Source organism: Fringilla coelebs, assembly GCF_963513975.1.
Source record: "Fringilla coelebs genome assembly, chromosome: 6".
NCBI classification, from domain to species: Eukaryota; Metazoa; Chordata; class Aves; order Passeriformes; family Fringillidae; genus Fringilla; species Fringilla coelebs.
Window position 1 is genome coordinate 57,437,471 of NC_140034.1, and position 13,827 is coordinate 57,451,297.

General features: G+C 40.9%; 1 protein-coding gene across 1 annotated transcript; it reads left to right on the forward strand.

The window, feature by feature from the left end:
• Positions 1–1,632: 1,632 nt before the first annotated feature.
• FSHB (follicle stimulating hormone subunit beta) lies at positions 1,633–2,602 on the forward strand (the record flags this gene model as incomplete). The annotated part of the gene is made up of 2 exons (XM_084207813.1): positions 1,633–1,791; positions 2,366–2,602. The coding sequence occupies 2 exons, from the start codon at positions 1,633–1,635 to the stop codon at positions 2,600–2,602; spliced, it is 396 nt and encodes a 131-aa protein (XP_084063939.1).
• Positions 2,603–13,827: the final 11,225 nt, after the last annotated feature.

Here is a 13,827-nt window from a genome sequence, read left to right on the forward strand (position 1 = left end):
CCACTTGGAAAAATACCCCGTCTGCAGGAACCTAATAGGCCAGGGAGAACTTATTTTCATGATAAAATGCTTTTAAACTCTATGTCCTTGTCTAGCTTTCCTTCAGGGATGGATTTCTGTAAAAGTCAGACTGACCATAACAGAACAGTCATAACAAAGCAAGACTGGCTGTTCTGGGCAGGTAATAGTAAATACAGTGAGTCATCCTCCCCAAAAGTGGTGTGTGAAGCTCAGAGATCTTTCTCTGTCCTTATTCTGGTGAAGAGGCACACATCCCTAACTTGTGAATGCAGGAAATACCCAAGCACTATCCACAGACTTTTATTCCCATGGAAAACCAAGGAATACATTCAAGTTGGGTTTGCATGGTTGCCAGTTAAAAACATTAGGATTTTCCCTGGAACATGAAAATATTTCATCTGAGATCACAGACATGAGAACACAAATCTGGAGCCTCATTATGAAATCCTAACAGTCCCTTTCCCCAACACAAATATCCTCAAACAAGTTAAAAACGTGATCATGACAGGAAGCAGGACTGCATACACTGAGCTAGAAAAGAATGGCAAAGAAAAGAGGAGTTCTTCGTAGTTTGACAAAAATCACATTCCTAGCTTTATTGGATCAATGAATAAATACATATGCAGCTCACTGGGTAAGATTAACTCAGAGAAAACCAATTAAAATTGAACATTTCCCTGAAAAAACCAAGAATTTAATCATTAGCTAAGAAACACTACTGGAGTGTCCCCACTGTGAGGGGTCCTCCACTGCCAGAGGACCACCTTGCACCCCAAGCCATCACCTTGGGGGCTGACAGAGCACTTTAAACACCTGAACATTTCATTTCCAAAAATAGGCTTCTCAGCCTTTTTCAGACTGTGAAATGGCTCAGCTATTTCTAAATGCCACTGAATCAAACGCAGTGACATGTGGGGAGAGACACTGTGACAGTAACCTTCACCATCCCTTCCTGAGTGTGTTTGGCTTTTCTTTTTTCCCTCTCAACAAAGCTTAATCTCCCTGTCTGGCTGAGCATTAATCCTCTTTCACCAAGTCCCAAACTAATGCTTGCTGCATTAAGACATTGCAAATCCTCAAGGTATAAATTACACCCAATTCAGTATAAAAGGAAAGCACAGGGCTTTCTTCTCACTACAGCTGGTACTTCTAGGAAGGCAAGTAGAATACAGGTAAGTTTTCATCAGATCCTGATGGAGAAATCTTTTTTCTTTTTCATATTGCAAACTCTTAAAGTAATTAAATGCTTCTGAAAAAATACGTTATACTTTGCTCTTTCTCTCTCTTGCTTCTTTGTCTTTACAGACAGGATACATTCTCTCTCCAGAAACTTAGATAAAAATATTTCATTGGAAGTAGTATGGTATTCTGTTATTATTACCATCCTGCAGAGATTGCTTGCCATGCCATTTCCAATGCTTAGGAAAACCAAACTCCCTGAGGAAGATCTCTCTCATGTCTCTGTTCTCACTGATGGCTTTGAACTCTTGCTGTTCTAGAGCCACTTGAGGATAAAACAGTCAATTTCTCCCTGCTTCTCTAACTATTTCCTGTTGGAAATAACTATACCTGTTGCTCCAGCTGAGTTCTACTTTTTGCTTCATAGGCAGGATGAAGACACTTATTTGCTACGTGCTGCTCCTTTGCTGGAAAGCAATTTGCTGCAACAGCTGCCAGCTCACCAACATCACCATTGCTGTGGAAAGAGAAGAATGTGAATTCTGTATCACAGTGAATGCCACGTGGTGCTCAGGATACTGCTTCACCAGGGTGAGACTCTTCATTTCAGGCACCAGAATTGACTATTTCATGTGATGGAGGGATGGATACTCCATTCCTGCAGTCCGTAGCAGACACAGGCAGGATGAGCCTTGTGTAAAACAGGCTGAATAACTGAGTAACACAGGAGTAGATGCACAGCCAATCTGAAGCACAGACAGAAGGGTGAAATAACCTCATTAAATTCAGCTAATTAACTGGCTGCATGTATTATGTATGTATCATAATGTATGACCACAGTTAGAAGAATTACAATCTGGATCTCTGCTTTGTGCTCAATTCATGCTTGCAAGCAGGTACGATAAAGCAGCCATTCCTGTGTAGGCTCCTCTGCTCTTCCAAATAATTTAAAGACTCAAGCAATTGACCTGAAAGATTGTCTGGTGATGGGATGAGACAAATTTGCTGTTTCAGTCCTCCTGAAAGGGGAAATTTAAAGATCTAAATGAAATTAGATGAGTCAGACCCAAATGCTTTTGATCTCAGTAGGATTTTCCCATTTTATTAAAACTATGAAACCTAGCCCATAACAAATTTTAAAATGGTTATTTCCTTCTAATTTCAGGATCCAGTATATAAATATCCTCCAGTATCAACTGCTCAGCAGACCTGTACCTTCAAGGAGGTTGTGTATGAAACAGTGAAGATCCCTGGCTGTGGTGACCACCCTGAAGCTTTCTACTCGTACCCAGTAGCTACAGAATGCCACTGTGACAGCTGTGACACCGACAGCACTGACTGCACTGTCAGGGGACTGGGGCCATCCTACTGCTCCTTCAGTCAGAATGGAAGCAACCAGTGAGGGGCACTGGGGACAGCAGTTGGGCTTTCAATGTTCCCTGCTAGGTGAAGGTCCTGGTCAGGTTTCAATGGAAGGTAACAGGCTAGGTGTTTAAAAACTGCCAAGACTGAAACAAAGATTTTGAAGGCCAAAATGAAGAGCTACTGACTAAACTCCTCTTTCGTGCCTTCCTCACTTAACCTAACGTTTGCCTTAAAAGCATTTTCATAGGTAGGCTGCTTCCAATCTCTTCTGCCTTTCCCCCCCCCTTCCTCTTTATCACAACTTCATTATTTATATTCCTGTATTTCCACTGCCTGGTTCACAGAGATTACTCTATGCTATTCTGTACTTTCAAAAAGTTCCCAGGTTTCAAGTCTTGGTAATCTCCTGCTTTTCATCTCTCCTAAGAGCACACTTATTTTTCAAAGCCTTGCTGCTGGTTGTGGTTCTATTAGCTGGACTGTAAACCTCCCTCAGCTGAGATCCTGACTGATTTTTCTTTGCATTCTGTTCCATATAGTCATCATGCTCTGCCAGCAATAACAGCATGCATATTTAAGAGCCAAAAATCTCTGTTCAAATATTAAGTGCCACCTGAATTCTTGTACTTTCTCAGTAAGGCTTGTTAGCTCAGCCTCACAAGTAACATGAACTCTGCTTGGTACCTGGCTAACTTGAAGAAATCATCATCTCTCTGTTTTCACCTGAGTGCAGGATGCAACAAAGAGAAATGTTCAGCATTATTTAACACAGGATTCTCAAAAATTGTTTAGAGATGGATCCAGAGGCACCTAACCCCAGTAGTGCAAACATGGTGCGCTCATGTGCCTTGAGAGCCATTCACAGGAGTCCCTTCAGAGAATGGAAACTCACAGAACCCTGCAGCAAATCCCAGGATGAAGCTGGGTCTGGAAGGGAGCTGGAGGACTGACTGAACCAGCATGGGAAATTACCTCACGCTGTTGAGAAAATTCTGTGAAGCCTACAGAACGAGACCCTAGGGGGAAAATGAAAATTCCTCGCCGGAAAAATCCCCTGCACAGGCACAGGATGGAAACAGTGGATCCTGCAGCAGCTTGGCACTGCAGGCTTGGTGGTGTCAACACCATCCAGCAGCACCCCAGAGCCACAGGGGTGCAAGGAGCAGAGCCTACGAGACACAAGCTACCTCCAGCACTCAGCTGAGTGCTTATTTCTGACAGAACTTCGGAGCTCTGAAAAACCACAGAAAACTCATGCAAGAAGAATAAGAATGGAGAGAGAGGCCTAAAAAAAAAAAAAATCTTAGGAGGAAAAGATGATTTAAATAAATGTGGTTGTTTTGCTCAGGGGAGGGAACACTTAGGGGGAACATCAGCAGAACGTTTCACATGCTTGAAGACTGTCACACAGAGAAGAGCAGTCCGCTCTCCGTGTCCAAAGAGAGCAGAACAAGTGATGAAAGATTCAGAACAGGCACCAGCAAATCTCCTGAAAGCTACAGACAGCACAAAAAGCTGGGAGGAGGAAGGGTGTGGGGTCTGTGGGCTCCCAGAACACCTGGAACCTGTCAGGAATGCCAGGCAAAGCCCATTCAGCAGCAGGAGGAGTTACCTGGCAGGTCTGCTTTGGGGACCCTTACAGATGTGTTTATTTAAGGAGGATTTGCCTGTCACTCTGAATCTGTCTTGTAATAGATCATAGGTGTTTTAACTTAGCTTTTCTACTGAAAGGTATTCATTCTCTTGGTTTTATTTCTAAGATTTGTGTGCATGGACATTTTGTTTGGTCTAGTGAAGCTTTAAAAGTGGCAAAGTAATGGGTAAATCACATTTGGTCTCACTCAATTCAGTTTTAAAAATGAGTCAATTTCAGTTAAAACTAAGCATATTATTATTATTAGCAATTATTCCATTCTAAATGAGAGAATTTTGAATTACAATTGCAAAACAAAAGTAGCTTGTAGTAAAAAAAGTATGTTAAAAAAAGATGTTTTCAAAATAGATCTGTATTGTCTCTTGTGTATTTTCAAATAATAAAAGTAATTTTATTCTACTTCTGTTATGAGTCTTAATAAGCCAATTTTGCAACTTAAGAGTCCACCTGCCAACCTTATTGTGCTTTAAATTGCACGGTTTTTTTCTTCCTCTCATAATTTTTCCCATGTAACTAGCACAGCCACCAGAGCCATTTATACATTATATGACCAAATCACATCAAATGAGACACATCAAATATTTTAACTGACCCAGTAATATGATCATGAAATATTACCTAGTTGCAATATAAGAGCAATGTAGATAAGAAAAATGATAACCATTAATATTTTATTTAGATTATAGACATTAGAACCTGTCCAGAGCTGTCTCCACATCGGTCACAATTAGATTGCATGCAAAACCAAAAATTCTACAGGTCTCATTTCTTCCATCAGACAAATGCACCACACATTTTCCTTTTGCACACAAAACTACTCAGAACCTCTCAAAGAAGGCTGGTCAGACTTGAAGGTGTCTTAGCCTACATTTGATAGTCTGTAAGACAGACTTTACCTTTTTAAGAGTTCAATTTCCATTGAATGCCCAATAATTTCATTAAACTTACTTTTACATCAGTGTTTCTGCAAAGCTTTAGTGAAGGTACACACAAGCCATGAATATCACTACAGTATGACATCCAGATCTGCCTTTTATTATTTAAGAAAAACATTTAAGAGGTCATTTTTGTGCTTGTTCTCTAGGTCTGTCAAGATAAATAAACGGGAACTCTGTCAGAAGTGAAAGCCTCAGTATGACATGCTAGTCAAAAAAGCAAATTGGTGGATAAGATTTTAGGAATGTTTCTAATACAGTTAGAAGAAGATTTTGAAGAAATCCTACCACGGGCCTAACACTTTTCATTGAAACCAATATGTAAAATATTTTCCAACATGAACAGAACCCCTCTGCCAGCAGTAAGTGCATATTAATTCCATTTTTAATGTCAGCTTCTGCAAAAAGACCTTGGAATATGCCAGAATTCAGCCACCAGCCTGCAAAATCCAATGTTAGAAGCAGTCAAAATTAAAATGGACCGATTTACTTGCATTCAAGCCAAACCAACTCTTTTCTTGCATGAGCCTGGAAGAAGCAAACCTGGAAAACGTGAATTTATACCCCCTGGTGAAGGCAAACAGCACAGAGGCAGTGCCCAGTGTTGGACTGAGGGCCACTTGATGCAGGATTCTCTGTGCTGCAGTGGATGAATGCCCAGATGTGTGGCTGCACTGCAGGCAGAGGATCATCTGGGGGCAGATTAATGCCCTCTGCCATGCCGCATGCACACAGCCTGACCTTGATTTTGGGAGGGGCTGTGCTGGGATGGGAACACAGAGTGCAGCAGCAGCAGCATTCAGAGTCCTCCCAAGGAAATGACCTGCTAATCCCAGCTCATTTTGGTGTGCAAAACACAGCCTGGCTTTACAGGTGGGCAGGGAAACACACACAGCTCACCTTGAAGCCATTAACAAAGCATCCATGGAATTAGCATCACCACACTCCTGTCAGTGCTCAGCTGCTGTTCCCAGCCTAAATAAATCATTCCTAAATAAATCATTCCTCCTAGCTTAAAACAGGCTTGCACTTGCTTTTTAATTTATATTTTATATATACATAGATATTATACATATTAAATATATATTATATATACACATTCTATTATATATAATATTGATATTTTCTATGTAAAAATAAAGTAGGAAATGCACGTATAAGGGCAAAGTAGGAAATGCATCATATGTATAAAATAAAGTATGAAATGCATCATATGTATAAAATAAAGTATTAAAAGCATAATATGAATAAAAAACTATTGTATGCATCATATGTATAAAAACAAAGTATTATATGCCTCATATGTATAAAAATAAAGTACTATATGCATATTAATTTATACTACATATATAAATAAAGCCCATATAACTGGGCTCCATTTTTTTGCTTATTTTTGCTCGTTTTTATTTGCCTGTTTTGTGCTTTTTGCTTATTTCATCAGACTGTATTTTTTACCACATGCGAGGAACATAAACGTCCTCTCCCTGTATTAACCCAGCTGATCAATAAGAACTCACCAGCCATTCAAAAAATCCCCAGACAAATCCAGCCTGAAGCAGAGGTAATTACAAATGGTGGAAAACAAGAATGCTTTTGACCAGAAGCCTGGACAAAAAGGAGAATCAGGAGCACTCTCGGCTTGGGGCTGCACTTAACTGGGACTATTGAAATGGCAAAGGGAAAGGCATTTCAGCCTGGTGTTCACATGCTGTGCTCCTCTTCCACCCTCCCAACCCAGCAAGGCCATTCAGTTTTGTCAGTGTGCAATATTTAGCCACATACTTCATTTTCATTTCAAAAGTACAACTGGAATCTTAGTTGAAACTACCAAAAAAAAACCCAGCTGAACAGCTAGTCTGAAAAATTCATTCAGAGAGGGCAGCCTTGAGATGAGTGGCTCCCCTCCACTCAGACAATGGGATCTGTGAAACTTTTCTGGCTTTCTCATGTTTCTCTTCAATTTATGTTATTAGCACAGGCTCTCAGAGCCTTGGTCTGTCAGCATGACTTATGCTGATAGACATTACAGCAGCTCACAAGGTTACAGTCTGGGAAATAGAGCAAGCCAGACTGCAGCAGGGCTGGAGAAAGGACACCCTCTGCAGAAACCAAATGTCAGCGTTGCATTCTGTGTGGGTGGGGAAGGCAAAGAATTAACCCCCTGTGCTTCACAGGCACTAACCATCAGACCTCTGAATTCACTGGAGAAATGTGGCAGGTGGGTCAGATACACTTCCTGCCCTGTGTTATTCTGTGTGAAACAGACATTACATGTAAACATTGTTCTGTGTGAAAAAGTAAACCTAATTCTGGAGATAATATGTTTGGATTGCATTCAGCTGCAGATGCATTCATTAAATAATGCCAGAGACAGATGCATTATTCAGTCCAAGCCCTAAACTACGTCCTTCTTAAAATTACAATATTCAAGATATATAACTTAATCTAGCATTATCCAGTGGCTGGTAGACAAACCTTTGAGCAACTTAACCAATCCACTTTTCCTTCATGTGTTTACATTTAAATTTTCATTCAAAAATCATCCTGTCTTGATCTCCTTCTTTCATTACACAATATTGGCAAGACCTTATGCTTTTGTGAATGCTGTGGAAAATCCCAGTCAAAAAAACATGATCACAAAGAAGAATCTTTGGGAGGTAGAAAGAAAAGTTTTTGATCAGACACTCTCAAAATTTATGTCACAGTGAGGCAAAGGGTTATGGATAAGGTCCATGCCCCAAACAGGAATTTAGACTCACCAATAGCTGGGTAACCAAATTGGGGTATGCACTTCATCCAGCCCAGTGATCCAGAAATAACACAGACAGCTTGAAACTAACCCTGCTCCGAGCTCCAAAAAGTACCCAAGACAGCCTTGCCCAGCATGGCTCTGGCCCAATAAGTTAAATTTCTTCCCTAAATGATTTCTCCTTTTGGAGAAATACCTTGATCTTGATGAGAATTCTGAAGTGAGCTAATGCTTTAGATGGGAGACTGATTTGCACCGTGGGTGTGAACAGACACAAACTTCACCTCCCTGGCTTTGTTTACACAATGTAGCCTTAAGACAAGTAGATCCCGATCTACAAGTATCTAGATGCATCATATACTTGGATTATTATGTCTGGAACTCAAAACCCCTTTACACTGTGATGCTTAGTTCAGGGACAATGTCTGGCTAGTCAGTATTTGTTATTCAGCAAGCACAACACGTGGGCTGCCATTTTATTAAGCATTTCTCTAAGGAGAGTGTGGAAATCACCTTGTCAAATTCCAATATCCAGCTAATAAATTTATAGAGATAATGAAGCTGTGGTACTTGGACAAATATTCAGTGCAGCCCCAGGCACCACCCCTAAAAACAAGCCCTGTAATTAATGGAAGGTGTGTTTTGCTGTAGTGGTATAATAGACTCATGAGAAGCACTCAAAGAATATCTATTTTCACCTATTTAACACAGTATTTATGTTAAGATTAGGATAGCCATTTAATTTTGCTTCCACGGTGTAGACCAGTGTTGCTTTAATAAAAAAGTTAATTTTAAAAAATAGCACAAGAGGAATTCTAGAAATGAGCATTATATCATAATTAGTAACCCCTAAATATGAATTTCAATGCTTCAGGGGCTAAATATTCAAGGGCTTGTGATGTCCTTAAATAATTCAGTCTGCATCCTTCCAGTAGATATCTGAGCCATTAAATATTCACAAACACTTTGAAGACTGGAATAGTGTCAGAGCTCAAATTAGAAAATTTCCCTTTAATGCCACCCTTAACCTGAAATAAGATGGCAGAAATTAAGGTATCTCCCACATCTTCAACTAGGTAATACTGATAGCACAAAAAAAGGACCTTCTCTTTGGAACTCAGTATGTCATATGAAAGGAACAAGCCACTCTGCTTTTGACTTACAACCCATTGCCTTCCAAACAGGAAAAGTGGCCTGCCCAAGGATATGGCATGGATAACAGATTTCAGGACCTCCCAGCTTCTCACTCTAACAAAACAACACGAAAACACAATTTTAAATTACTAATATTACTATACTACACCAGTCAGGCAAATCGCACTGCCCTTTCACTGCCTAACCTCATGCTCAGGATTCCAGGCTAACTCTCTTTAAGACTTCTGATCAACAACAACAAAAAAAGAAACCCAAAAAAACCACCCCCAAACCAAAGGCAAACCAACCAAAACCACCCCCAAACCAAAGGCAAACCAACCAAAACCACCCCCAAACCAAAGGCAAACCAACCAAAACCACCCCCAAACCAAAGGCAAACCAACCAAAACCACCCCCAAACCAAAGGCAAACCAACCAAAACCACCCCCAAACCAAAGGCAAACCAACCAAAACCACCCCCAAACCAAAGGCAAACCAACCAAAAAAAAAACCCCAAAACCAAAGACAAACCAACCAAAAAAAACCCCAAAACCAAAGACAAACCAACCAAAAAAAAACCCAAAACCAAAGACAAACCAACCAAAAAAAAACCCAAAACCAAAGACAAACCAACCAAAACCGCTCCCAAACCAAAGACAAACCAACCAAAAACACCCCAAAGACAAACCAACCAAAACCACCCCCAAATCCAAGACAAACCAACCAAAACCACCCCCAAACCCAAGACAAACCAACCAAAACCACCCCCAAACCCAAGACAAACCAACCAAAACCACCCCCAAACCCAAGACAAACCAACCAAAAACACCCCAAGGCAAAACCAACAAGAAACCCCCCAAAGCAAACACCTTACTGGAGCATTTTAAATTCCTATTTAAAAGTTTTAATGAACCAGCTGCTTTCCCTTCCTTTTCTCATTTTCTGGCTACTGACTAGCACAAAGAGAGGCATTCTTGCACTTTTTGACCATGGCATTGCTAGCAACTCCCATCTGCTTCACACGGAGTCTTCTGCAGAGCAATTCTGGTCAGTTTTGAATTCTGTTCTCATTCCTTTCACACTGCAAGCACCTGCTTTTTCTCATGTCTGCTTTTCCCAACTGCATGCAGAGCATTTCTTGAGTCTGCAGGTGAAATGTATCTATATGCATCCATCCATCCATCCATCCATCCAGTAGCTTTGCACTAATATTAATGGGACACATTTTCACTTTCAGGAGCTCATAATGCCACATGTAAGCTGGAAATTCAAGCTGTCAGTAATTGATAAATGGCAGTGACATCCAGTACCAGGAACAATCATCAGTCATCTTCTGCTTAAGATGGTGAGTGGATGTTTTTGAAAATACCTTGCACCTAATTGCACAACAGCATGTGTCCTTTTCAAAAACACTAAACTGAAGGACATACAACAAAAGCTAGTTACTACAGCAGAAAATTATGAAATGCTCATATTCTGCAGTGAAGAAGGTGGCAGAAATACCTTCTGAACCACCCACAACTCTGGCTCTCTTTGGAAAAATCTGTTATAGCAGTAAGTCCCTCCCACTCAGAAAAAGGTACAGTCAAGTCTGTAAAATGCTCTCACTGGTATTTTTAAGTGTTGCTTTAGCTGAGCACAAAACTGAGTCTATTTTACTATTGTTTAAACAAAGTCCTAAAGAAATAGAATTAAATGGATATTGTGAACTCATAATTGAGCATGTGAGTGATGCACTCACAAAGGCTGCTTTCAATGTAGAACAAAAGACTATTTCCCCTTTCACCTCTTCAACTCAGTCAGTTTTCAGTGTTTATTGAGCTCAATGTTTTGATTTCCAATAATGTTTTGCGGGTTTTTTTTTTCCCCTGAATGAGAATGTCCTCAATGTGCTGCCTACACTTAGGTAAAATTCATTGGGAAACCAAGGCCAGACAGATTTTCCTGGTGAACACTTGAGTATCCAAAGCAAATTACATGTAATTCATTGTGAGCAGTACATTCAGGAACTCAGCTTTAGTTATCTAAATTAAAATCTCCACAAGTCAGGTTTCCTAAATCTCATTTAGCCTTTAGTATACAAATGTGTCCCCAGTAGCAGAATAAGCCACAGTCCAAATAACAGTTGCCTGAATTCAGCTCTGAAATTCCATCTAACTTGTAAAACTTCCTCTATTTGACTTCCTAAATGCAGAATTCTTTTTTAAAGCAAAGTCTAAATCACAAACAGGCTTTTCAGCATAAGAACCCATTGTCATTTGCCTATGGAGCATTAAGAGTGGAATTAATGCAAACCAAAGGTCTCATATTTAGGTTTCTGGTGGTGCATGCCCTCTCCTTCCCCTTTCTTCAGGCTGCTCAATACTCTCAGGAATCCTTGTTAGGCCCCAGCCTTGATTAATGGTTTCTGGGCAATTAATCTCCCTTGAGCTCATCAGTCTGTTCCCAGAAAGTTCTATTGCCCAAGGAACTTCTCCTGTCTAACAGAACAAAGCCTTGAAACATTATTTGCCAGAATCACAGCCAGAGTGAATCAATATTAATGTAACAGGACTTCTGAGGAAAATCCCTGTAATTAGCACCTCAGATTATGGCCAGGACAGGGACTGGCAGGGGACTAAAGCCAAAGAACTGGCAGACCATGAGCAGCAGCCCTGTGACGCCCTGTGAGCTTTCCTGGAGCACCAGGGGCCATGCCAGCATCTCCCTCTGAAGGGGAAGCGTCCAGAATTTGCCAACCCTCAAATCTGGGATGCTCTGAGAACCATCAACACAAGAAGACAACAGGACTGATACCCCCCTCCATGCCTTGTGCTGGCTGCCCTAGAGCAGAGGCTGGGCAGAGCTAAAGAATGAAGCAGGGATTTATTGCCAGGATCTCCTCCATGGACCCACCTTGGGCAGCACCAGAGCCCAGCCAGGGCTGCACCCAAGATGAACCAAAATGGCCCCAAAATGCACCAGCGCTCCCGGGCTCTCTCCCTGGGATCAGCTCTGCTCCATTTGCACCTTGCAGTTCATTGTCCCATCCCAGCTTTAGCCCAGGCAGTCCCACCCTGCTTGTTTTTCTCTCTGCAGCCCACGGGGTTTGTGCTCTGGGGCTGACATTGGCATCATTTGTCCTTGGTGCCCAGCTGGAGCAGGAATTGTTTTGTCTCCCTGCTCTGTGCACAGAGCTCACCATCCCCTCGTGTGAAGCCCAGACCCACACACCAAAGCAGCACAGAGTGTGAAACAGAGAAAAGCTGAAAGTAAAGACATCACCTCCTGGAGGCTAAATCCTTTGCCCTGAGAGGCAAAAGCAGCCAACATCCCTCATTGGGGAATTTAACACCTTTGCACATAGTCCTTTGCATCTGTGTGTACATAAGTGTAGAGCAAATGTTGCCTTCTCAGCTCCACAGTTAACGTTACTCTTGAGCTCATATAAATCCTACTGGATTGTTTTGCAAATATTAAATTAGTCAATGATTAAGGGCTGCTAAATCCTTTAGAAATAAATTATTCTAAACTGATTCCAAGCAGATTTCCCTTTGTGAGCCTCACCTCCATATTAAGTAATGGAGTGAGCCTTGCGCTGAACTTTGTTAACAGTGTTGCTTCTGCATATTTATATTAAATCTGGTTTTTCTAACATCTTTGAGAGTGATTCTTTCAAGTGACCTACACCACTTATTTGCACCAAAGTTCCAAAACTCACTTATGAGTGGCTTCCCATCATCTTTGTAAGTATGTATTCAACTCCAGTGTAATTGAAGAACACCTCTGGGCTATGTCCCTTCCAGGAAATTGAGAAGAGATGAAATGGAGCCAGCTACTCTTTACCTGGGGATGCTAAGAGTCTCTTTCATATGGTACAGATGTTGTCTCTGACTGTAAAATATACCCTAGTAGTAAGGAGTTCATTTCCTTTTATTTCAGTAGATAGGGATCTTACCTTTGCAATCTACCACTGATCTTTTTTACCCAGTCAAAGACACAAAGACTGAAATGTCATCTGACTTTGGAGTGGAGGGAGTTTTCCTTTTAATTCCCATAGACCTTATCTGGAAGCATTATTACTCTCTGGATCAGAACTTACAGATGCAGCATTCAGAAAATAATCTTGGAATAGTGTTTGGAACAGCACAAAAAACCTAGGATATTAATCAATTAATATAACCTCTTTCGCAGCTCACAGAATTCTAGAAAGCAAGCTAAACTGATATATCTGGTGGTTTTACCCCCAGACTGCTTCAGAATATTTCCAAAGGAAGTGTTAAAACTCAATATTTGAAATCCTATCATCTTAGCCGTTATGGTGAGTCACACAAACCAAGCAGCATCATCCTTCTGCGGCTGAAGAATGTCAACTCCTACAAAGAATCCTTGGCATACCACCAAGCATGGCTATAGGTATGAAGTTTCCCAGGTATGATGATTCCCACATGTAAACCTGAAAGTCAGTCTCCTCAAGCAATTGGCAGTAATAATTCCTCAAAGGTATTTTAAAAAGATGCTAAAACCAGTAGAGCATTGCTGAAGCACATGAAGTGGGGGGGAACCAAAAAACAACTCAAAAACCCAAATCAAATACACACAGAGAAGTTGATTCTCCTAGTTTGTAAGCATCAAACAATGGCCAAATAGCATGCACTAACAAACACAAGCCAGGCACCTGTCACTGTCATATTTTCTGACAAATTCCTTCACCAGGCTTTCTTCTCCTGGGAAGCTGAGAAGCCTCAGAGAAAAATGTAAATTACAATTATCTGATTCACTTCTCCTATGTTTGGCTGCTTTGGAATGTG